Raw genomic sequence first — 26,343 nt, 5'->3', positions numbered from 1 at the left:
CATTGTTCAAAAAGTCATCAAAAACCCATAGGTTCAACATATGCCCTAACATGCATTCTATCCCTTAAAACTTCATAAAACTTGTTTAAATCATACATTGAGCTTAAGATCGGCTCTTACCTCTTGAAGATCGAGGGTTGAGGTGTAACACCCCTTACCCTATCAAAGTGTAGACAGAGCAAGGAATGTCACAAACTATACCTTTTAGACATATCTAGACTAAACAATTTCTTTTATCTGTAAATACCAAGTTTTTAGGTAATACATGTAAATTTCATCAAGTGCTTAACATAAATGTGAGATTTTCAAACCAAAATTTTCGGCAGAGTTTCCTCTGTTTCATTAGCACTTTAACCTGTAATACATATGAAAATCACACTTATAATTACACTCACAACTGTCATTTGATATCTTACTAGTCCTTGATTTACATAATCTTTACAACTCACTCTATTAAATATGTACATGCCAAAATATAACTGTACTGAGACTCAAAACTACCAGCTATGATGATGGCCTTGATATCTGATGTAGACCTCTGATGAACTCCGCGTATCTACGTTATCTACAACCTGCGTGAGGTAATAACCAACACGCTGAGCTAATGCTCAGTGGGTGATAACAACAAATAACAAAATAGAGCAAACAAGTTCACGTATATAGATAATCGGAATAAAAACATCTTCTTTTTCCGTTATTGCACATTTTCTATTTATAACAAATTACCACAGCTTAGTGCATGTAAGAGATGCAAACATATTAACACTCACTAATAAGTTCACAAAATCAAGTATCAATCTTAATTAAGATCTTAGCCCTTATAAACACATAGTAGGATCGACTAGGTAGATAAGGAGTTAGAACGGTAGGCACAGGGTGCCGAACGGTAGGCTCAGAGGCCAGAACTGTGATAGCAGGACTCTGTGACCGTGCTTATGAGGTACCTGATATGTAACCTCAAATAAAAATCATGTATCGGTAGCAGTACTGCGAACTCTGTATGTTTATATGGCATGCCATACCCTTAAGCTAACCTCGACTCCTATTACGTTTACCAGGGCCAAGTACCATTAATTCAATGTATCAATGTAAAATGCATGCCATTTGAAGCTATTTGAATTCATTTTCCAAAGTCCATATATCATATGCCAAGATTTACAATATGGAAAACTCATGGCAAATAGTGCAAAACTTTATCAACATAGCATTCCAATTTAAGAAAACTACATTCTGCCATCTTTTGCATAAACTTTTCAAGTAGCTTAGAGTCACAATTTGACTTCAATTTCTTCATAAGAAATGTAAATTTATGTCTTATCTTTCCAACAAGATATGGTTCATGCAAATCTGATCATCCTATCTTAAGTTATGAATTTTTCTTTACAAGCTGCTCAATCAGGTCTTAATCAGTCCAGTATTAGTACCTGTTTATAGTATCACAAAAATTATCAGATTCATACATTTCCATACAAATTAAAGCTTAAGTGTCTTCTAAAAAGTTTTAGGTATACTTCTTAGGATTCATTTGGCACTGGTATTAACAAATTTCACTGAGTACATAATTAGTTATAGTATAATCAATACACACTGTTCCGGATGCACTAACTCTGTATCCAGTTTAGGTTCACTTCAAATTTTCATCATCTTACCTACAGATTCAGAATTTAGTCAATTCATGAAAGTTTTAGCTCTTTGTCTTAGCTTTCATTTGGTATATCTTAGGCTTAATTTCAATAACCACACAATAAGTTATAAGGCTTCCAACACTGACTGTCCTGTTAGAACCTATTCTGGCAGATTTGCACTTTTAGCTCTCATGTTAAATTTCTTTACTCTAAGCCTTTCAAACATCATTTTAACATTCATATAACATATTTATACAGTCAAAGCAACATTTCCAGCAAGTAAAATCAACCCCTAATTTCACTTATTCATGGCAGAATCCAAGGAAAACAGAAAAATCATACAAACACCAAACCTTTCTTGAATTCCTCCTTTCTTTTCCTCTTCTAATCTCTAGCTATCTCCTTTCCCTTTGATGTTCCTTCACCTAGGTCAATTTATGTCTTAGGAAAGGATTGAATAAACTATAAATTAAAGCTCTATAATGAAAATTCATGCATGAAGAAATGAGAAGATGTTATTTCCTTCACCTTTCTAAGCTTACCTTGGATTTTCAAGCTTGGTGTATATGGAACCCTAAACTTTTCTTCTTCAATCCCTTCAATATATGGCTCTTCCTTTAGATCTTGATCTTAGGATGAATTTTGGTTAAAGAAAGAAATTGATTTGGTGAGGTTTGGCTTGGCTTTGGTGGGAGAAAGAAAAGCAAAATTTCTTCTTCTTTGAAAATGGATGACCTACGGCAAAGTGGATGAAGGAAGAAGACAACCCACTTTTTAATTTGCTTGGTCATTTCTCCATCCAATAGCTAGGTGACACATGTTGAGTACATTAAATTTTATTTTTTAACTTTCCATATTTACACTTTAACCCACTAAACTCTTTACCATGTTTCAATTTAGTTTTTTAAACTTTTAATAATCATAGATTGACCTACTAAAATATGCTTTTAGCCTTTAGAAGTCCTTTCCACTTAAGCAAGCATGACGGATTTAAAACAAACACCTCAAGCAAGCACGTCAGAAAACCCTAAGCACCTCCCAAAAGTGACTCGTTCCCGACTCGCTAATCACACTGTCTACTTTATTTCTGAATATGTCCGTTTCTATATTTGAGTTTTCTATAATTCAGTTATTAGCAGATTAGAGTTATGCTAGTACCTCCCCTAAGTAGCTCGGGGTAAGCTAGCACCTCCCCTAATGCCACTTACTTTCGTAATGAAATAGCCTAACCCATACCTAGTGATGTCACTGCTCTAGCTATGGGTTTGAGGATGTTACAACTCTTCCCCTCTTAAGAAATTTCGTCCTCGAAATTTTACCTGCTTTGAATAGCTGTGGATATTGTTGCTTCATCACTTCTTCACTCTCCCATGTAGCTTCTTCTGCCTTGTGATTTCTCCACAACACTTTCACTAAGGGAATCTTCTTCTTCCTTAACTCTTTTATTTCCCTTGCTAAAATTTTCACTGGTTCTTCTTCATAAGTCAGGTCAGACTGTACATCAATGGTTTCAGCTGGAATGACATGTGATGGGTCAGATCTGTATCTTCTTAGCATGGATACATGGAAGACATTATGTATTCTGTCTAACTCTGGAGGTAAAGCTAGCCTGTAGGCTACTGGACCCACACGCTCAATTACATCATATGGACCAATAAACCGAGGGCTTAGCTTACCTTTCTTGCCAAATCTTAGCACTTTCTTCCATGGAGAAACTTTCAAAAACACTTTATCCCCAATAGCAAATTCTATATCTTTTCTTTTCAAATCTGCATATGATTTTTGCCTATCTGTTGCAGCTTTCAATCTTTCTTTGATAATCTTCACTTTCTCCTCAGTCTGTCTTATCAACTCTGGACCTACAAGTTTAGCTTCACTGAGTTCTGTCCAGCACAATGGGGTTCTACATTTTCTGCCATACAATGCTTCATAGGGAGCCATTTAATACTAGCCTGATCACTATTGTTGTAAGCAAATTCTACTAGTGGGAGATATCTTTCCCAGCTTCCTTCAAATTCAATTACACAACTTCTGAGCATATCTTCCAAAACTTGAATTACTCTCTCTGACTGGCCATCTGTCTGAGGATGAAAAGCTGTACTAAAATTCAATCTTGTCCCTAGAGCTTCATGTAGTTTTTCCCAGAATCTGGATGTGAATCTTGGATCTCTGTCTGATATGATAGAGATAGGAACACCATGCAGTCTCACAATTTCATTAATGTACAATTCTGCATACTTCTCCAATGTGTAATCCATTCTGATTGGCAAGAAATGCGCTGATTTAGTTAACTTGTCAACTATTACCCAGATGGCATCTTTCTTCCTTGGTGTGAGTGGCAATCCTGTTACAAAATCCATGGTAATTCTATCCCATTTCCATTCTGGTATAGCGATAGGCTGCAACAACCCTGATGGGACTTGATGTTCTGCTTTTACCCGTTGACATGTCAAACATTTTGTTACAAATTCAGCTATATCTCTTTTCATACCCGGCCACCAATAATGCACCCTCAGATCTTGATACATCTTAGTGCTACCTGGATGCATAACATATGGACTATTGTGTGCCTCGATAAGAATACTCTGTTTCAGCTCTCCAATGTTAGGTACACATACTCTGTTACCATAGTACAAGTAACCATCATCACTTATTACATGCTTCTGCTTCTTCCCCTCTTGTACTTGTCTAGCCCATAAAGCTATCTCTGTATCTTCTTTCTGTGCTTCTTTAATTTGTTGTAGTAAGCTAGGTCTAACTTTCAATTCTGCTATGATAGCTCCATCATCTGCGATAGTCAACTGCGCATTCATTGCTCTTAATGCAAAGAAGGATTTCCTGCTGAGTGCATCTGCTACCAGATTAGCTTTGCCTGGGTGATAATCTATGATGCAATCATAATCTTTCAATAACTCCATCCATCTTCTCTGTCTCAGGTTTAGCTCCTTTTGTGTGGGCAAGTATTTCAGGCTTTTCTGATCTGTATAAATGTAACATTTCTCACCATATAAGTAATGTCTCCATATCTTTAGTGCAAAAACTATGGCAGCCAGCTCTAGATCATGGGTAGGATAGTTCTTCTCATGTGGCTTCAGTTGTCTAGAAGCATAGGCAATCACTTTACCTTCTTGCATCAAAACACATCCAAGTCCATTGTGAGAAGCATCACTGTATATCACAAATTCCTTGCCAGAAACAGGTTGTGTAAGTATAGGTGCTTCAGTGAGCATAGTCTTCAATTTGTCAAAGCTTGCCTGACATCTATCATCCCAAACATACTTAACATTCTTATGTAGTAATTTAGTCAATGGAGCTGCTATAAGTGAAAACCCTTTCACAAACCGTCTATAGTACCCAGCTAGACCCAAGAAACTCCTAACCTCTGCAACATTCTTTGGTGGCTTCCATTCCAGAACAGCTTTAATCTTCTGTGGATCTACTCTGATTCCCTCTGCTGATACAACATGTCCTAAAAATACTATTTCATTGAGCCAAAAATCACATTTACTGAACTTAGCATAAAGTTGCTTTTCCCTCAGAGTCTGTAATACTATCCTCAAATGTCTGTCATGGTCTTCTCTAGTTTTAGAGTATACCAGAATATCATCAATGAATACTACAACAAACTGGTCTAAAAATGGATGAAAGATACGGTTCATCAAATCCATGAATGATGCAGGTGCATTTGTTAACCCAAATGGCATAACCAGAAACTCATAATGTCCATATCGTGTTCTGAATGCAGTTTTAGGCACATCTGTCCCTTTAACTCTCAACTGATGGTAGCCCGATCTCAAATCTATCTTAGAGAAAATGCTGGCCCCTTTCAACTGATCAAACAAATCATCTATTCTGGGCAGTGGATATTTATTCTTTATAGTTATCTTATTCAACTGTCTGTAATCAATACACAATCGAAGAGATCCATCTTTCTTTTTCACAAACAACACTGGTGCACCCCATGGTGAAACACTAGGTCGAATAAAGCCCTTATCAAGTAATTCATGTAACTGTATTTTTAACTCTTTCAATTCTGTAGGAGCCATTCTGTACGGAGCAATTGAAATAGGTGCAGTGCCTGGCACAACTTCTATAGCAAAATCCACTTCCCTTTCTGGAGGTAACCCTGGCAACTCTTCAGGAAATACATCTGGAAAATCACACACTGTGGGTAGGTTTGACACACTAGGACCTTCCTTCTTAGTTTCAATCACACTGGCTAGATAAGCTGTACAGCCTTTTCTAATCAACCTCCTAGCTGTAGTGGCAGATATGACATTAGAGAGGTAATCTGACCTCTCACCCACAACTATAACCTCAGAACCCTCTAATGTTTTGAGTGTGACTCGCTTTAACTTACAATCAACTATGACATGATGTCTAGACAACCAATCCATGCCCAAAATCACATCAAACTCTCTAAAAGGTAACTCTATCAGGTCACCTAAAAAGGTATGACCTTGCACACATATAGGACAATCTCTGTAAACTCTATTCACAATCACAAGATGTCCTAAGGGATTGGTCACTGCTATGTCATGCTCTAAAGGTTCTACTTCAATTCCCTTCTCATTATTGATGGGTATGCTGGTGTATGAATGTGTGGAACCAGGATCAATTAATGCATAAATATGTTTGCCAAAGATAGAAAATTTACCAGCAATAACATCTGGTTTGTCCTGGTCTTCCCTTGCACGAATAGCATATGCCCTGGCAGGTGCTCTAGTGTCTGGTCTATTTACTGTCTCTGATACTCTGTGACTCTGAGCACTGCTAGATTCACTCTGCCTCTAGACCCTGTCGGCAAAGATCTCTCTGTCTGTATAGGCTGCACTGACTGGCCTCTAGGACAATCTCTCATAAAGTGGTCTGAGCTTCCACATAAGTAGCAAGCCCCAGTTAATCTCCTGCATACTCCGCCATGTCGCCTGCCACAATGCTCACATACAGGTGGCAACCCTCTACCTGGTCCTCCTGTACTGGATACTGAGGGTGTCTGCTGTCCAGACCTCACTACTGAACTTTGCCCAGGTCTTTGAATCTGCCTAGGTGGCCCTCTCTGCCCTGTCTGCTAAAATTCCCTCTGTCTCTTACTACTTGTCTGAGATGCAGAGGATTGTCCCTGATATTGGCTCTGGCTCCTCTTCTGCTGCCCTTTCTGCCTTCTACTTTGCTCTTCTTCTTTAATTCGCTCCAGACTGTGGGCTGTCTCTACTAAAACTGAGAGTTCCCTAATATGCATAACTGTGAGGTACATCCTTATATCAGCATGCAATCCTTGCTCAAAGCGTTTACATCTCTCTTCCTCTGTAGGAACTATCTCTGTGGCATACTTACTAAGTCTAACAAATTCTCGCTCATACTCAGTTACTGTAAGCCTGCCTAACCAGAATTCTGCAGCAGAAGGATCATCTTCCTTTTTACCTCTAAACTCTGTAGCACCATATTTCCTGAGTTTTTCTATTGGAGGCCTAGGTTGTGCCTGGGCTACAACAGGTGGTGGTGGTGGTACCTCTGGTACATTTTGTGTAACCCTCCTAATCAACTCAGCTATTTGCTGAAACAATGCATCCTGCCCTGGTCCGCCAGCAGCAGCAGGTGGAGGAGCAGCAGCAGGTGCAGGAGCAGCAGCAGCAGCTGCCTCAGAGGGAGCATAACTCTCTACCTCTTCATCTGCTGCTCTCTGTGACTCAGATGACATCTTTTATATGACCTAAAGACACAAAGAAGAGATTTACATCAGAACCATACCATAGCTGTAACTCATTTTTGGCATGTACATATATGACACATATACACATACATATTACAGGTTAAAGTGCTAATGAAACAGAGGAAACTCTGCCGAAAATTTTGGTTTGAAAATCTCACATTTATGTTAAGCACTTGATGAAATTTACATGTATTACCTAAAAACTTGGTATTTACAGATAAAAGAAATTGTTTAGTCTAGATATGTCTAAAAGGTATAGTTTGTGACATTCCTTGCTCTGTCTACACTTTGATAGGGTAAGGGGTGTTACAATTAGTGGTATCAGAGCAAAGGTTTAGGCGGTTCTAGGTCATAGTATATGTTTGCATCTCTTACATGCACTAAGCTGTGGTAATTTGTTATAAATAGAAAATGTGCAATAACGGAAAAAGAAGATGTTTTTCTTCCGATTATCTATATACGTGAACTTGTTTGTTCTATTTTGTTATTTGTTTGCTATCACCCACTGAGCATTAGCTCAGCGTGTTGGTTTTTACCTCATGCAGGTTGTCGCTAGAATAGGGGCAACAGAAGTTATCAGAGATTTACATCAGATATCAAGGCCATCATCATAGCTGGTTGTTTTGAGTCTCTGAGTCATAGTGCAGTTATATTTTGGCATGTACATATTTAAAAGAGTGAGTTGTAAAGGTTATGTAAACAAAGGTATGTACATGCCAAAATATAACTGTACTGAGACTCAAAACTACCAGCTATGATGATGGCCTTGATATCTGATGTAGACCTCTGATGAACTCCGCGTATCTACGTTATCTACAACCTGCGTGAGGTAATAACCAACACGCTGAGCTAATGCTCAGTGGGTGATAACAACAAATAACAAAATAGAGCAAACAAGTTCACGTATATAGATAATCGGAATAAAAACATCTTCTTTTTCCGTTATTGCACATTTTCTATTTATAACAAATTACCACAGCTTAGTGCATGTAAGAGATGCAAACATATTAACACTCACTAATAAGTTCACAAAATCAAGTATCAATCTTAATTAAGATCTTAGCCCTTATAAACACATAGTAGGATCGACTAGGTAGATAAGGAGTTAGAACGGTAGGCACAGGGTGCCGAACGGTAGGCTCAGAGGCCAGAACTGTGATAGCAGGGCTCTGTGACCGTGCTTATGAGGTACCTGATATGTAACCTCAAATAAAAATCATGTATCGGTAGCAGTACTGCGAACTCTGTATGTTTATATGGCATGCCATACCCTTAAGCTAACCTCGACTCCTATTACGTTTACCAGGGCCAAGTACCATTAATTCAATGTATCAATGTAAAATGCATGCCATTTGAAGCTATTTGAATTCATTTTCCAAAGTCCATATATCATATGCCAAGATTTACAATATGGAAAACTCATGGCAAATAGTGCAAAACTTTATCAACATAGCATTCCAATTTAAGAAAACTACATTCTGCCATCTTTTGCATAAACTTTTCAAGTAGCTTAGAGTCACAATTTGACTTCAATTTCTTCATAAGAAATGTAAATTTATGTCTTATCTTTCCAACAAGATATGGTTCATGCAAATCTGATCATCCTATCTTAAGTTATGAATTTTTCTTTACAAGCTGCTCAATCAGGTCTTAATCAGTCCAGTATTAGTACCTGTTTATAGTATCACAAAAATTATCAGATTCATACATTTCCATACAAATTAAAGCTTAAGTGTCTTCTACAAAGTTTTAGGTATACTTCTTAGGATTCATTTGGCACTGGTATTAACAAATTTCACTGAGTACATAATTAGTTATAGTATAATCAATACACACTGTTCCGGATGCACTAACTCTGTATCCAGTTTAGGTTCACTTCAAATTTTCATCATCTTACCTACAGATTCAGAATTTAGTCAATTCATGAAAGTTTTAGCTCTTTGTCTTAGCTTTCATTTGGTATATCTTAGGCTTAATTTCAATAACCACACAATAAGTTATAAGGCTTCCAACACTGACTGTCCTGTTAGAACCTATTCTGGCAGATTTGCACTTTTAGCTCTCATGTTAAATTTCTTTACTCTAAGCCTTTCAAACATCATTTTAACATTCATATAACATATTTATACAGTCAAAGCAACATTTCCAGCAAGTAAAATCAACCCCTAATTTCACTTATTCATGGCAGAATCCAAGGAAAACAGAAAAATCATACAAACACCAAACCTTTCTTGAATTCCTCCTTTCTTTTCCTCTTCTAATCTCTAGCTATCTCCTTTCCCTTTGATGTTCCTTCACCTAGGTCAATTTATGTCTTAGGAAAGGATTGAATAAACTATAAATTAAAGCTCTATAATGAAAATTCATGCATGAAGAAATGAGAAGATGTTATTTCCTTCACCTTTCTAAGCTTACCTTGGATTTTCAAGCTTGGTGTATATGGAACCCTAAACTTTTCTTCTTCAATCCCTTCAATATATGGCTCTTCCTTTAGATCTTGATCTTAGGATGAATTTTGGTTAAAGAAAGAAATTGATTTGGTGAGGTTTGGCTTGGCTTTGGTGGGAGAAAGAAAAGCAAAATTTCTTCTTCTTTGAAAATGGATGACCTACGGCAAAGTGGATGAAGGAAGAAGACAACCCACTTTTTAATTTGCTTGGTCATTTCTCCATCCAATAGCTAGGTGACACATGTTGAGTACATTAAATTTTATTTTTTAACTTTCCATATTTACACTTTAACCCACTAAACTCTTTACCATGTTTCAATTTAGTTTTTTAAACTTTCAATAATCATAGATTGACCTACTAAAATATGCTTTTAGCCTTTAGAAGTCCTTTCCACTTAAGCAAGCATGACGGATTTAAAACAAACACCTCAAGCAAGCACGTCAGAAAACCCTAAGCACCTCCCAAAAGTGACTCGTTCCCGACTCGCTAATCACACTGTCTACTTTATTTCTGAATATGTCTGTTTCTATATTTGAGTTTTCTATAATTCAGTTATTAGCAGATTAGAGTTATGCTAGTACCTCCCCTAAGTAGCTCGGGGTAAGCTAGCACCTCCCCTAATGCCACTTACTTTCGTAATGAAATAGCCTAACCCATACCTAGTGATGTCACTGCTCTAGCTATGGGTTTGAGGATGTTACATGAGGAGATCTAAACTTGGAGATGGGAGAAGTTCCAACTTTTGGTCTCCAAGCTCCAAAACTCGTTCTAAGCTCAAAGATCTTCAAATCCAAAGTTATAAACTTGTAAAGATCATGGAAAAAGGAAGGAAAAACTCAAGATTGGGGAAGGATGGCGGAATGCTCACCTTGGCCGAAATGGGGAGAAAAAGCTCGCCCATTTTCGGCTAAGGGACCCTTTTATAGGTGGCTGGCCAGGCCACGTTCGGGGGCCGAATGTGCCTCCGCATCCATGCAATGTTCGGCGGCCGAACTTGACTTTCGGCGGCCGAACCTTGACTTCCCCTCACTCATGCTTTCGGGGGCCTAACGTGCCTCCAAAATGCATGCATGTTCGGCGGCCGAACTTGACTTTCGGCGGCCGAACCTGGGTTTTCCTCAAATGCTATTTTCATGCAAAAACTCATTTTATTTAATACTTAAAACCATTAAAAACATGAAAACATTTCATAAAAATATGATTCTACCCTTTTAGAGGTCTCCGACATCCGAGGTTCCACCGCACGGTAGGAATTCCGATACCGGAGTCTAGCCGGGTATTACACCCTAGGTTGGATAACATGTCTTGGGAGGAGTTTGCTAATGAGTTTGCCGGATGGGCATGCCCAGATAGCTCGAAAGAGCTAAAGATGATAGAGTTTGAGCAGCTCAAGCAGACAGAGGATATGAGTATTGATGAGTTTACTGACAGGTTTCTGGAGTTGCTGCGGTATGCAGGACAGGCCTATGATACGGAACAGAAAAAGGCTAGGAGGTATGCTATGAAACTGCATTCCAGGTATTCCTCTTTGATCCATGCAGCCGAGAGGGAGAGTTTCCACACCGTGGTGGATTTAGCACGGAGGATGGAGGCTAGTGCCATTATACAGGGTACAGTGAAACAGCAGCCGGCACAGTCTTCTGGTTCTAAGACCCCAGGTAGGGGTAAGTCAGATCCCTCTTCACAAGGTGCAGCAACTTCCAGTGGTAAGAAGTGGAGTGGTTCCACGCAGAAGTCGAGGAAGAATAAGTTCTGGAATAAGATTAAAGCAGGTCTGGGATTAGGCAGTGGCATGAGTTCAGGCTCAGAGGTGCCAGTGTGTGGTAGGTGCGGTAAGGCGCACAGAGGAGTTTGTCGTTTGGGGATTACAGGATGTTACAGGTGCGGCCAGGAGGGACACATGGCTCGTGAGTGCCCTCAGGCCTCTTTCACGGCACCATCCCAGCAGACAGCTCCAGCTAGCATGCCACAGCCACCAGTTTCTAGTATGACGCAGGGCAGAGGCAGAGGGAGAGGGTCAGCCTCTTCATCTGCGGGTCCCCGAGGTGGAGGTCCGTCAGCTCCGGCGCGGATTTTCACGATGACACAGCAGGAGGCAAACACTTCTAACACTGTGGTGTCAGGTAATCTCCTCATTGGGTGTTCTGAGGTGTATGCTTTGTTAGACCCTGGTGCTTCGCATTCCTTTGTTGCTCCCAGAGCCATAGAGAGAGTGGGTTTGATGACGTCTGGGTTAGAGTGTCCCCTATGGGTCAGTGGCCCTAAGTGTGATCCATCGTTGGCAGAGACAGTCTGTCGACATAGTCCAGTGTTTTTAGATGGTAGATGCCTTCCAGCTGACCTTGTGGTTCTAGAGTTGACAGATTTTGACGTCATTCTAGGGATGGATTGGCTATCTGCATATGGTGCTACCTTGGACTGCAGAGACAAGGTAGTTAAGTTCAGAGATGAGGATGGATCTGAGTTTGTCTTCAGAGGAGACAGGAGGGGAACGCCTAGAGGTCTGATATCAGCCCTACAGGCTCGTAGGTTGCTCAGGCGGGGATGTCAGGGGTATCTAGCTCATGTGAAAGAGCTAGACAGTCAGGTTAGGGACCCCAGTTCAGTGCCCGTAGTCAGAGAGTTCCCAGATGTGTTTCCAGATGAGCTTCCAGGACTACCACCTGATAGGGAAATAGAGTTCGAGATAGAGTTAGTGCCTGGTACCAGACCGATCTCTATTCCTCCCTACAGGATGGCACCAGCAGAGCTAAAAGAGTTGAAAGAGCAGCTACAGGAGTTGGTAGATAAGGGTTTCATCCGTCCAAGTACCTCACCTTGGGGTGCTCCAGTGTTGTTTGTCAAGAAAAAGGATGGCTCCCTTAGACTTTGTATCGACTACAGGCAGTTGAACAAAGTCACTACCAAGAATAAGTATCCTCTACCCAGGATCGATGATCTATTCGACCAGCTAGCAGGAGCAGGTTGTTTTTCTAAGATAGATCTGAGATCGGGCTATCATCAGCTGAGAATCAGGGAAGAGGATGTACCTAAGACAGCTTTCAGGACCAGATATGGGCATTATGAGTTCTTAGTGATGCCGTTCGGGTTGACTAACGCCCCTGCAGCATTCATGGATCTCATGAACCGAGTTTTCAGAGAGTACCTGGATCACTTTGTTATTGTCTTTATCGATGATATCTTGGTGTATTCCAGGAATGCAGAGGAGCATGCCCAGCATCTGAGGATAGTCCTGCAGACCTTGAGAGAGCATGGTTTGTATGCCAAGTTCTCCAAGTGTGAGTTCTGGCTAAGGAGCATTTCATTCTTGGGGCATGTAGTGTCAGATCAAGGTATAGCAGTGGACCCCAAGAAGATAGAAGCTGTAGCCAATTGGCCTAGACCCACCACAGTGACAGAGGTCAAGAGTTTCTTGGGTTTGGCAGGCTACTACAGGAGGTTCGTTCAGGACTTCTCTAAGATAGCGGCTCCTATGACCAGATTAACCAGAAAGAACCAGAGATTCACATGGTCTGACCAATGTGAAGAGAGCTTTGAAGAGTTAAAGAGAAGATTAACTTCAGCACCGGTGTTAGCTCTGCCTACTAGTGATGAAGACTTCACAGTGTTCTGTGATGCGTCCCGAGTGGGATTAGGTTGTGTGTTAATGCAGAATGACAGAGTAATAGCTTATGCTTCTAGACAGCTGAAGAAGCACGAGCTGAACTATCCAACACACGATCTTGAGATGGCAGCTGTTATCTTTGCACTCAAGATGTGGAGGCATTACCTCTATGGGGTGAACTGTGAGCTCTTTACAGATCATAAGAGCCTACAGCACATCCTGAGTCAGAGGGAGTTAAATTTGAGGCAGAGACGGTGGGTGGAATTGCTTAGTGATTATGATTGCAAGATCCAGTATCATCCGGGAAAGGCAAATGTTGTAGCCGATGCCTTGAGCCGGAAATCATTAGGCAGTTTATCCCACATTACAGCAGAAAGGAGGCCGGTGGTGAAGGACTTCTACAGGTTAGTTGAGGAAGGGCTACAGTTAGAGTTAACTGGTACAGGTGCTTTGATTGCACAGATGAAAGTTACACCCGTGTTTCTGGAGCAGGTGGCTCAGAAACAACATGAGGATCCAGAGTTGATCAAGATTGCCAGGACTGTTCAGTCAGGCAAGAGCGAAGAGTTCAGATTCGACAACCAAGGGATTCTCCGTTACGGGCATAGACTATGTGTACCAGACGACATCAGGTTGAAAGGAGACATTATGAGGGAAGCTCATAATGCGAGATATAGCATTCACCCTGGAGCCACCAAGATGTATCAAGATCTGAAGAGAGTGTATTGGTGGCCAGCAATGAAGAGAGAAGTGGCACAGTTTGTGTCAGCCTGCGAGATATGTCAAAGGGTGAAGCTAGAGCACCAGAAGCCGGCTGGAATGCTTAACCCACTGCCGATTCCAGAATGGAAATGGGAGAATATAGCCATGGATTTTGTAGTGGGGTTACCGGCGACGTCCAACAGACTAGACTCCATATGGGTGATTGTGGATAGACTGACTAAATCTGCTCACTTCATTCCTGTCAGGAGTGACTACTCTGTGGACAAGCTAGCGCAGGTATATGTTGAGGAAGTTGTGAGGTTACATGGGGCTCCTGTTTCTATCGTGTCTGACAGAGGACCCCAGTTTACCTCCAGGTTTTGGCGAAGTCTGCAAGAGGCTATGGGCACAAGATTAGACTTCAGCACTGCTTTCCATCCACAGACTGACGGACAGTCAGAGAGGACCATCCAGACCATAGAAGATATGCTTCGAATGTGTGTGCTAGATTTTGGCGGATCTTGGAGGCAGCATCTACCCTTAGTGGAGTTTGCCTACAACAATAGTCATCATGCTAGCATAGGGATGGCCCCATATGAAGCTCTGTATGGGAGGAAGTGCAGGTCACCAGTTTGTTGGGAAGAGGTTGGAGAAAGGTCCCTAGCAGGGCCTGAGTTAGTAGAGATCACGAACAGGGTGGTGCCCATCATCAGAGAGAGGCTTAAGACTGCTGTTAGTCGGCAGAAGAGCTATGCAGACGTTCGCAGAAAGCACATAGAGTTTGAGGAGGGGGATCTGGTCTTGTTGAAGGTGTCTCCAATGAAAGGGGTGGTTCGTTTTGGGAGGAAAGGTAAGCTGGCTCCGCGGTACATTGGACCTTTTGAGATTTTGCAGAAGGTCGGAAATGTGTCGTATAAGCTTGATTTGCCTATGTCTATGGAAAGAATCCATCCAGTCTTCCATGTTTCGATGCTAAGGAAGTTTGTGTCAGATCCGAGTAAGGTTCTCAGCGAACCAGATGTGGAGATCCTAGGTGATCTCACGTATGTAGAACAACCAGTGCGGATCATTGACACCCAGATCAGAAAGCTAAGGAACAAGGAGATCCCGATGGTGAAAGTCCTCTGGAACCACCATAACATAGAAGAGTGCACCTGGGAGACACGGGAGTCTATGCTCCAACAGTACCCCCATCTCTTTTGAGGTTAGTGTTAGCTTCTTTTGTTCTTTATGTGCTTTATGTTATGTTTTTACTCTGTTTTGAGTTAGAGAGGAACATTCGGGGACGAATGTTCTTAAGGGGGGGAGAATGTAATACCCGGCTAGACCCCGGTATCGGAATTCCTACGTTCCGGCGGATTTTCCGTTGGAAGTCGGGGTTCGAGGATGTCGGAGCTTGCCCTAAAGGTATAAGAAAGGTTTTTAAGATGTTTTTTAAGTGTTTTTATCATGTTTGCATGTTTTGAGTTAAGAAAATTGAGTTTTGAAATGAAAAGGCCAAGGGGACAAAAGCCAGGTTCGGCCGCCGAAGGTGAAGTTCGGCCGCCGAAAGTTGCATGGTTTCGCATGCACGTTAGGCCGCCGAAGGAAGAGTCGGTTGGCCACTACAAAAGCCCCTTTGCCCGAGACTTGAGTGTTAAACACTCTGTTTTTGGGTCAAAGGTAGGTTCAAGCTCTCCTTGGTGTGATTTCTCATGTTTTCCTCCAATCTTGCATGTTTTAACTTGATTTGAGCTTTGTTTTAGAGATTTGAGCAAAAGGAAGTAAAGTTGAGCACTTGGAGAGTTTGAGTGAGTTTTCTTCTATCTCCAAGCTTGGATCATCAATCCTCTAGTTCTTCAAGAGGTAAGCATGGATCCTCACCTCCCCTTATGTTTAAAGCAAGTTTTAGAAGTTTTGGAGAGGTTTATGGCATGTTTTGGGGTATAAGCATGAGTTTGAGCATATGTTGCTCATATGCGTTTTATTGTTGTTTTTGGGGCTTGAACTAGTTTTTAGGCCTCTATATGCATGAGATATGTTATATGTTAGTTGAGAAGTGTTGGTATGCATGTTATGGGTGTTTGATAGGATTTTGGAGGCTGAGAGCATGAGTTGTGCTCGGATTCTGCCTTTCTGGAGAATCCAGGTTCGGCCGCCGAAGCAAGGTTCGGCCGCCGAACCCCTTGTGGAGGCAGTTTCGGCTGCCAAACCTTGCCCCCCCGAAAGCTAGGCTTTTGGGTGAGAAAGGAGCTTTCGGCCGCCGAAAGAGGGAGTTCGGCCGCCGAAAGTGCATGAGTTTCGTCTCTGGACGAGGCTTTCGGCCGCCGAAGGTGCCGCCGAACATGCATGAGTTTCGTCTCTGGAGAGGGGTTTCGGCCGCCGAAAGTGCCGCCGAAGGTGCTCTGTCCAGCCTTCTTTTGCCCATTTTTCCATGCATACCTATGATGTTTTAAGGGGGTTTAGGGGAGATATTAAGAGTTATGTTTAAGTAAGTTTGGTCCTCATTTGAGTCCACCTGTGTAGGTACGGACCCGAGAGACCAAGGAGGCCCACAGAGTTAGAGTTACAGAGACTGCTCAGCCGGTGACAGAGGTGAGTGGAACAGAACTTTATTTTAAAAGTTAAGAACTGTTTTAGCATGATTCATGCATCATTAATGCCATATTTATGTAGGATGCTTTGCATTAGTATTCACCAAGTTGATGCATTGCATTATTACTTGTATATGTGGATTGGACCGAGGCGATCTCAATAGCCCATAAGTCTGTCATTATTGTATGTCCTGTGTGAGCTCCTTTGGGGCCGGGCATTTACCTTGGATGAGTCCTGTGAGAGCCCTTATAGGGTCGGGCACCATGAGTAGTTAGTGAAAGACCTGTGTGAGCTCCTTTGGGGGCCGGGCACTGACAGAGGGAGTTTTGGGATCATGTCCAATCCGAGATGTGAAATGTTTGTGCGGTGATGCATCATATGATAGCATGTTTTAAATGTGATTTGTTTTATAGATTCCGCTCACTGGGCTTTAGTAGCTCATCCCTCTCCCTAACCCCATGTTTTCAGGGCCTCAGAGAAGAGAAAGAGAAAGAGAAAGCAAGGGTAAAAGCATATGTAATAGTATAGAGTAGTGGACATGATAATGATGTACAGTACAGAGTTTATGTAATGTATAGAAATGATGTAATAGTAAGTTATATAGTGAGTTATAGAATTGTGCTTGGCCCTAGTGCTTGTTATCCCTTTGCACATGATCCTTTTATGTTATATATGATTGAGATAATGTTGTGATGATGATGAGCTAAGCTTGGTGCATGGTAGTCTTTCTATCTCTGTAGTCACTGTATGGTACCATAGCAGGTATCACTCTTCGAGTGCATACAGACAGAGCATGCATAGTCCAGGCTTAGTGGAAGTTATACAGAACGAAAAGATAGTCAAGCAAAGAAAAAAAAAAAAGTAAGTAACAGTTTTAAGCTTAAGTATGATCATGTATGGGATTTATCAGGTACACAGAGTTGACAGTAGGCTTACTACGGGTCCCGGCGGCCTTAAGCCGATCTGGATCCTAGTGCCGGTGATGGTCCGGTAAGCGGGCTGTTACAGGCAGGTTCGGCGGCCAAAGGTCCCCACAGATCCGAAAGTCAGACACTTTCGGGGGCAGGTTCGGCGGCCGAAGGTCTCCACAGATCCGAAAGTCACTAACCTTCGGGGGCAGGTTCGGCGGCCTAACCCCTTCACAGATCCAAAAGTTCATCCTTTCGGGGGCAGGTTAGGCGGCCAAAGGCTACCTCTACAGGCAGGTTCGGCGATCGAACCTTGGTTCGGCGATCGAACCTTGCTTCGACAGCCAAACCTGGGTTCTCCAGAATGGCAGAACTCGATTCTGCCTTATGCACTCAACCACCAAAACTCTCCAAATCCTCACATCCAACCCCTCAAAACATGCATACACACTCATCAAGTATAAGGGACATAAAAACTAACCTAAGTCCCAACCAACAACAATCTAAACTCATAAAAGCAAGCATTTATCATCAAAACTAACACAAACCCTAACACTTTAGATCTAACCAAAACATGCATTTTTAACCCTTAGCCCTTTTTAAAACTTACTTAAAACATAGGAAAAGGCAAGGATCTACACTTACCTCTTGAAGATCTAAGGTAGATGCGACCCAAGCTTGGAGTTGAGGAGAAACGGTCTCCGAACTTTAAAATCTTGGATTCAAGCTTAAAACTTCAAAAACAAGAGAAAACTCATGAATATTTTGAAGGAAAACAATAAAATCAACAATGGGAGGGAAATAATCACCTTTGCCCGAAAATGGAGAGAGAAACTCTCCCATTTTTGGACTGGAGGCCTCTTATAGATGGCTGGCCAGACCACCTTCGGGGGCCAAAAAGAGAGCTCCCGCGGCAGCACCATGTTCGGCGGTCGAACCTAGGGTTTACTTCCAAAACATTTTTCTTCCTTTTAAAATTTCTTTCACGCAAAAACCAACAGTAAAATCATAAAATTCATTTTGTGAAAAACTTATTTTATCCTTCTAAGAGATTTCGACATCCAAAATTATGGATTCCAACGGAGATTCTGTCGGAAGGTTGGAATTCTGATGCCGGAGTCTAGCCGGGTATTACACAAAATAATATTATTATCTTGCCTTCCGGTTCTGCGAAACATTCTAAAGTGGAAGGGAAGAATGTTGTTGCTGTTTCTACGGGAGTGCAGAAGTTATCAGGTGCAGTTGAGAAATCTGGAGGCCACTGGCTTTATTGGTGAGAGTAAGAAGTACAATGGAGGATGCACCATCTTTACCACCACCCGTCAAAGAGCTGTTGAAGGGGTTTTCTAAGATAGTGGAGGAATCATCCAAGCTTCCACCTCTGCGGGATATCCAACATCAGATTGATCTCATTCCTGGATCAAAATTACCGGATCTGTCTCATTACAAGATGAGTCTAAAGGACAGTGAAATTCTCCAAGAACAGGTTGAAGAATTACTGAAGAAAGGGCATATTCAGGAGAGCATTAGCCCTTGCGGAGTACCTGCCCTATTAGTTCCAAAGAAAGATGGGACTTGGAGAATGTGCATGGATAGCAGAGCCATCAACAAAATTACAGTCCAGTATCGATTTCCTATTCCATGATTGGATGACATGCTGGATCAGTTATCCGGATCTAAAGTGTTTTCTAAAATTAACCTTAAAAGTGGCTATCACCAAGTTCGGATCAAGGAGGGAGATGAATGAAAGACTGCCTTCAAGACTAAGGAAGGTTTGTATGAGTGGCTAGTTATGTCCTTTGGTTTGACGAATTCACCTAATACTTTTATGCGACTCATGAACCAGGTTTTGCACCCTTTCTTATGCAAATGAGTGGTTATTTATTTTGATGACATCTTGATTTTTAGTCGCAGCGAAGAAGAACATTTACAACATTTCCGTCAAGTCATGACAGCCTTGAAAAAAAATGAGCTGGTTGTTAATCTTAAAAAGTGCATTTATATGACATAGCGCATTCTATTCCTGGAGTTCGTTGTTAGTGCAGAAGGGATACATGTGGATGAGAAGAAGGTAGAAACAATACAGAATTAGCCCATCCCCAAAACTATTTCTGAAGTTTGCAGCTTTCATGGCCTTGCCACTTTCTATTTGTAACAGCCCGGAAACCGGTACCTCTCTGTAACGGCTCCAAACTGTTCGGCACTAGGATCCAGATCGGCTTAAGGCCGCCGGGACCCGTAGTAAGCCTGACATTACTTCTATACATCTGGTCTAATCCCATACATGATCAACCTTTTCATAAACCTTTAAACGTTTAAATACCCCCGGCTTACCCCGAGGACTTGTGACTAAAAACTTTTCTTTCTTTTTCCAAGCTTAACTCATGCATGCTCTTACTCATTAAGCTTGGCCACTATAAACACATCTGTAAAACATGGCATTCATCATAAAAACATTCATCTTTCAAAACATTGATCATGTACCAGCTCTAGGATTAGCCAACTATAGGCAAAACATGCCTCTCTATACATTAGGCAAAGCACACTTCGTAACTATATCTCGTAAACTCTTCTTAGCTTTCCTTTAGCTCTTTCCAATCTCCTCTTTTCTTTCACATCATTACTTTTCATATCATACTCATCATGTCCATCACTATACTTAACATACATACATATCATCACTTGAACTATACATCATCTTGCTTAACATATACAACATAACATAACATCTCTTGCATTAACCTTACATAATCATCTATACTATTACATCAAATACACAAGCCATAACTCTTGGCTTCTTCGTCTTTACCTTCTCTAACTTTCCTTAGCTCATTCTGCTTTAACTATGGCCCTGCAAAACTAGGAATAAGGGAGAGGGATGAGCTTCTAAAGCCCAGTGAGTGGAATCCAGAAAAACCATTCAGTAAAACACATGCTCTTATGTCATACATCACATTACAATAATACACATCAAGGAAGAAGTTGTCACCTATAGCCCTCTTCCTAACTGACTCACTTGTAAAATTTCTTTTGTACTTAACTTTCTGAAAATAGATTTGTCAGGGCGATTAGGCCTCCTGACTGATTTCTGAAAATGTTTTGTCAGGGCGATTAGGCCTCCTGACTAGCTCATGAAAATATTTTGTCAGGGCGATTAGGCCTCCTGACTAACTTCCTGAAAACATTTTGTCAGGGCGATTAGGCCTCCTGACTGCTTCCTGAAAACTTTTTGTCAGGGCGATTAGGCCTCCTGACTGCTTCCTGAAAACGTTTTGTCAGGGCGATTAGGCCTCCTGACTATACTGACTCAATAATAGGGGCGGTTAGGCCTCCCTGCTCATACTCTTTATGCTTGACTCTTCCATTACTCTTTTCTCGACTTTTCATGTCATACTAAGGGCTAAAGGGTTATTCAACATTTATCCGCATACTCATCCAGTTATGCAATGCAGCATCTTCATGGTTCTAGTGCAACCTATTATCTCATGGCATTCATGATGCATGTCTCATGTTCGTCACATTATTATCTTTTAGTATTAACCATCCTAGCATTAACATGGCAATTATGATGCATGGATCATGCTGAAACATTCTTTAATTTAAAACATGCATAGTTAGTCCCACTCACCTGGAACCTCTGCTTTACTAACTTGGGCCAACTCTGTACTGTAGCTAAACACCTCTCCTCTGATCAAATCCTACACAAAAGGACTCTTATGAGGTGTTAAACATCTCTAGCATAACTCTAATACACCTTCCCAAAACCCCTCTAAAGCCTCATAAACATGCATGAAAAATCATGCAAGGGAAGGCAAAACAGAGCACCTTCGGCGGCACTTTCGGCGGCCGAAAGTCTCCTCCAGAGACGAAACTCACCTACTTTCGGCGGCCGAACCTCTACTTCGGCGGCCGAAAGTCCTATTATCACTCCTTCGGGTGCACCTTCGGCATCCGAAAGTCTCGTCCAGAGACGAAACTCAACCTTCGGCGGCACCTTCGGCGGCCGAATGTGCATGACAGAGCCGAAAGTCCAACTGCCGAAAGCAGCCTTCGGCAGCCTAAGCCACCTCCACAAGGCATTCGGCGGCCGAAACTCACTTCGGCGGCCGAACCTGAGTTCTTCAAGAACCCAGTTCATGCACAAACTCAACTCCCTTAACCCTTCCTAACTCACTTACATGCATGTAACCTCCTCAAAACATGCATAGACCTCTAAACACACCTAAAGGGTCCTAAAACACCCTTAAACTCTAACATCAACCACAATATAAACACAAAGTGCACAAAGGGTCCATAAAACCCTCCCATGCACAACCATGCAAATCTAAACCCTTCACCCCAAAACTATCCATAAAACATGCTTAAAACACTAGAAAACATAAAGATCAACCCTTACCTCTTGAGTTGGTGTGACCTCAACTTCAAAACGTGGAGAACCAAGCTTTACAAGCTTCAAACTCCAAAACTTGCTCTTTTTCCTCAAAACCTTCAAAACCAAGTTAAAAGCTTACTAAAACTTTGAAAGAATCATGAAAAAACTAAGAAATCATGCCAAGGAGGACATGAGCTCACCTTGGATGGGAAGAGGGAGAAAACTTTCCTCTTCCACCGCCCTAAGTGGCTTTTATAGAGGAGCTGGTCAACCACGTTCGGCGGCCAAACATGCAGGCGAACCATGCAATGTTCGGAAGCCGAACTGTTCTTTCGGAAGCCGAACCTCAAGCACTTTCGGCGGCTGAACATCACCTTCGGCGGCCGAAACTGCATTTTGTCTCCTTAGCCTTTTTCTCTTCAAAACTCAAAATCCTTTTTACTTAAATACCATGTCAACACTTAAAACCTTTAACACTTTTGCTAAACCTTTTGAAAACCTTTGCTTAAACCCCTACAGGCAACTCCGACATCCAAAATTCCACCGAACAATAGGAATTCCGATGCCTGAACAAGCCGGGTATTACACTATTGATGATTTATCAGAAATTTCAGCAGCATCGTTGCCCCTATCACAGATTGTTTGAAGAAAGAGAGAGTGCAGAAATTTGCATGGACTGAAGCTGCCAACAAGAGCTTTGAAGAGATTAAAGATAAACTTACTTCTGCCCCTATTCTTGCTCTAGCCGATTTCGATAAACTGTTTGAGGTTGAATGTGATGTTTGTGGAGTTGGGATTGGCGGAGTATTGTTACAGTCTAAAGGGCCTATTGCCTTCTTTAGTGAGAAATTGAATGAAACTAGGAAGAAGTGGTCTACTTATGAGCAGGAGCTATATGCAGTATTTTGGGCTTTTAAAACTTGGGAGCTGTATCTGATGGGGCAAGAGTTTATTATTCACACAAATCATCAATCTTTGATCCACTTTAAAACTCAAAAACATGTGAATAAGATGCATGCTCGATGGGTAGCTTATTTTGGAGCCTTTCATTATGTCATAAAACATAAGGCTAGCCATAGTAATAAGGTGGCAGATACTTTGAGTAGGAGGGCTGCTTTGTTGATTACAGTTAATTAGAAGGTTGTAGGTTTTAAATTCCTGAAGGATTTGTATGCTACAGATGATGACTTTGTTGATATATGGGCTAGAATCCAGACTCACCAGCCTACTGATGGGTTCTTGATACATGATGGCTTTCTTTTTAAGGAGAACAGATTATGCATTCCTCGATCTTCTTTGCGGAAAAAGTTGATTCGGGAGATCTATGGAGGAGATTTGAGTGGTCATTTGGGGTGTGACAAGAATATTACTGGGTTGGAGGAGCGTTTTTACTGGCCACAATTAAAAAGGGATACAGGTTGAATGGTCCAGAAGTATCCAATTTCTCAAACTCAGAAGGGACATTCGCAGAATACAGGCTTATACACTCCACTGCCTATTCCAGCACATCCTTGGAAGGACTTGTCTATGGATTTTGTTCTTGATCTTCCACGTACTCAACGTGGATCTGATTCCATTTTTGTTGTTGTTGACAGGTTCTCTAAAATAGCTCATTTCATTCATTGTAAGAAAACTAATGATGCTTCTCATGTGGCAAAACTATTTTTCCAAGAGGTTGTTCACTTACATGGTGTCCCTAAGACCATTACTTCTGACAGAGATGTGAAGTTTCTAGCTCATTTCTGGGTGACTTTATAGAAATGTTTTGGAACTGAACTTCAATACAGCAGTGCTGCCCATCCCCAAACTGATGGACAAACTAAAGTGGTGAACCGCATGCTTGGCAATCTTCCGTGCTGCATCTGCAGTAACAAGAAAATTGCTTGGGATCTTGCTCTTGCCCAAGCAGAATTTGCTTACAACAGTGCTGTCCATAGCTCCACAAAGATGTCACCGTTTGCCGTTGTGTACAAAAAAGTCCCAGCGCATACAGTTGATCTTATTGCACTTCCCACAAGTTCTCACAACAGTATTGCAGCAAGTAACTTGGCAAAGCAGCACGTGGATATTTTCAAACAGGTACAACAATGTCTTACAGAAACCAATAACAAATATAAAGATACAGCTGATAAATATAGGCGTTTCAAGTCCTTCAATGTCGGTGACCAAATTATGGTGTATTTACACAAAGAGTGTGGTGGAGGACAGAAAAAGCTTGACGCCAAGAAGATTGGTCCATTCCGGATCATTCAGAAGATTAATGACAATGCCTATGTTCTTGACCTCCCACATGAGATGAAAATTTCCAAAACGTATAACGTGACGGATCTATTTCAGTACTACCCTGCTGATGACAACTCGAGATCGAGTTCTTTACAAGTGGAAGAGAATGATATGTAGCAACTAGTTTTAGACTTTACGACAGACTTGGATCGGGCCTAACTTTTACTGCCGACGTCCGATAGAGATCATTTAAGGGTCAATTTTGCTTTTTAATTATTTTTTTTGGATATTTTGGGTATTTTCATAATTTTGCATATTAGGGTTTTGTTTTCTATTATAATTAGTCTCCCTTGACCATTAGAAACACTTTTCAATCTTTGAGAAATTTCAATAAGATTTTTAGTCTTCTAATCTATCTTTTCTTTTATTTCGTTTTAACCAAACGATATTTGTTAAAACTCATGACGAGTCTAAATAGTCATTTATCAAATTATCAAATTCAACATGATTTTCCTATTTTCCAGTTTTATACATGTCTTACTAATTTATTTATCAAGTAGGTGATAGATAACTCGTTGATTGAGCAAAAATTTATCTTATAAAAACCATTACACGTTTTAAAATTTTAGTTAGAAATTATTAAATAATTTAAATTAATTATTTTAAATAAATAAAAAATAAATTTAAAAATTATTTAAATTAATTTTATTCCCACTATTATATATCTAAATTCAATTTAAATAGAATCACATCAAATGAATTTAAAAATTTTTCCTCGTTGATGTGCAGGTTGGCATGAATCCACATTTTTCCATATTCAACCAATCCTAGTCAAATATTGTATCGATGACCATGCCTATCGATTCTACTTCAAAGTCGCTGAAGGAATTTACCGATTGCTTGCAATACTGGAGAATTTGTAGACACATGGCCTACTTGTCAATGCTTAACTCTTTTATACAATGTTGATTGAAACTAACTACTTTTCTATATCTTCCATCATTTCTCTCTCTCTCAGATCTCTTCATTTACCCATCAATTTCACTCTCTTCTTCATTCTATTTCACAATTCTTTATTTCTCTCCAATTTATATACTGAATTCATCAATCTCACCCTAATATTTGGAGAAGAATTGAATATGAGAAATAGGGGAGATGGAAGAGGGAGAAAAATTATAGAATAAAGTTGAGAATACGTAGGATTGACTATATAGAATGATAAGCCAATTATAAATTTATGTGTAAAACATATTTATATACATACCAAATTTGTATTGGTTCAATTTATGTACTAATGTGATAATATTATTTCAGTGTATAATTACATAAAGATAATTGAAAGGGAATACAAAAGTAATATTATATTTTTACATAGCCTTTAATTTAATGTAAAATATGAAAAAAATAGTTAAATTAAAATCATAATATGTAAATAGATAGAATATCCGTCTCAAATTCGAATTCGATTTATATTAATATTATTCGAACCATTTCGAATCCGATTAAAAATTAATTTAAATTATTATTATTATTATTGGAATAAAATCTGAATTCGTTAAGTCTTATATATTTTAATTAATAATTTATATAAAATTATTTTTTATTAATAATTTTTTATTTAAAAAATTTAATATTTTTAAAAAATATTTAAATTTTAATTTTTTTAATAAAAATATAAACATTTATATATATTATTGTAAAATATATTTTTTATATTAAATTAATTATTTATATAAACGGATTTCGACAGTGATATCATATTCAAAAAATCTAAATCCGATCTAAACTCGCAACAAATATTATTTTTTAAATTCGAATTCGTCTAAACTCTATTATAATTATCTAAATTCATCCTATTAGAATTCAATCGGATCGAGTATTAAAAATACCCAATATGTTATCATTTCTAGAATCAATCAATATATAAATATATACTTTTAAATAAAAAACTAATTAATAAATAATGACAACATCATAAATCTTTTCAATTTTAATTTGAAGTGTAAGCATTCATATTATTTTTCTAAATCTGGAAATTTCATATAAAATCCATAATGCATATAAAATAATGAATAGTCAAGTCGTGCAAACGCGTAGCGAAGTCATTAAGATGGTTCCATGTCAGTCAAACACTATGGACAAAATTTTAGCCGTTTATATTACTATAACAAA

The 26,343-nt window shown here is 40.1% G+C and overlaps 1 protein-coding gene across 1 annotated transcript; it reads right to left on the bottom strand.

The window, feature by feature from the left end:
• Positions 1 to 2,001: 2,001 nt before the first annotated feature.
• On the bottom strand, positions 2,002 to 8,462 carry LOC122722112. The gene is made up of 2 exons (XM_043951842.1): positions 6,283 to 8,462; positions 2,002 to 2,050 (listed from the first exon to the last, which is right to left on the bottom strand). The coding sequence occupies exon 1, from the start codon at positions 7,324 to 7,326 to the stop codon at positions 6,697 to 6,699; it is 630 nt and encodes a 209-aa protein (XP_043807777.1). The 5' UTR covers positions 7,327 to 8,462; the 3' UTR covers positions 2,002 to 2,050; positions 6,283 to 6,696.
• Positions 8,463 to 26,343: the final 17,881 nt, after the last annotated feature.

This window comes from Manihot esculenta, chromosome 2 (genome assembly GCF_001659605.2).
Source record: "Manihot esculenta cultivar AM560-2 chromosome 2, M.esculenta_v8, whole genome shotgun sequence".
In the NCBI taxonomy this organism is placed as follows: domain Eukaryota; kingdom Viridiplantae; phylum Streptophyta; class Magnoliopsida; order Malpighiales; family Euphorbiaceae; genus Manihot; species Manihot esculenta.
The sequence above is the reverse complement of the archived record's forward strand: the minus strand, read 5'-3'. Positions and strand labels throughout refer to the sequence as shown.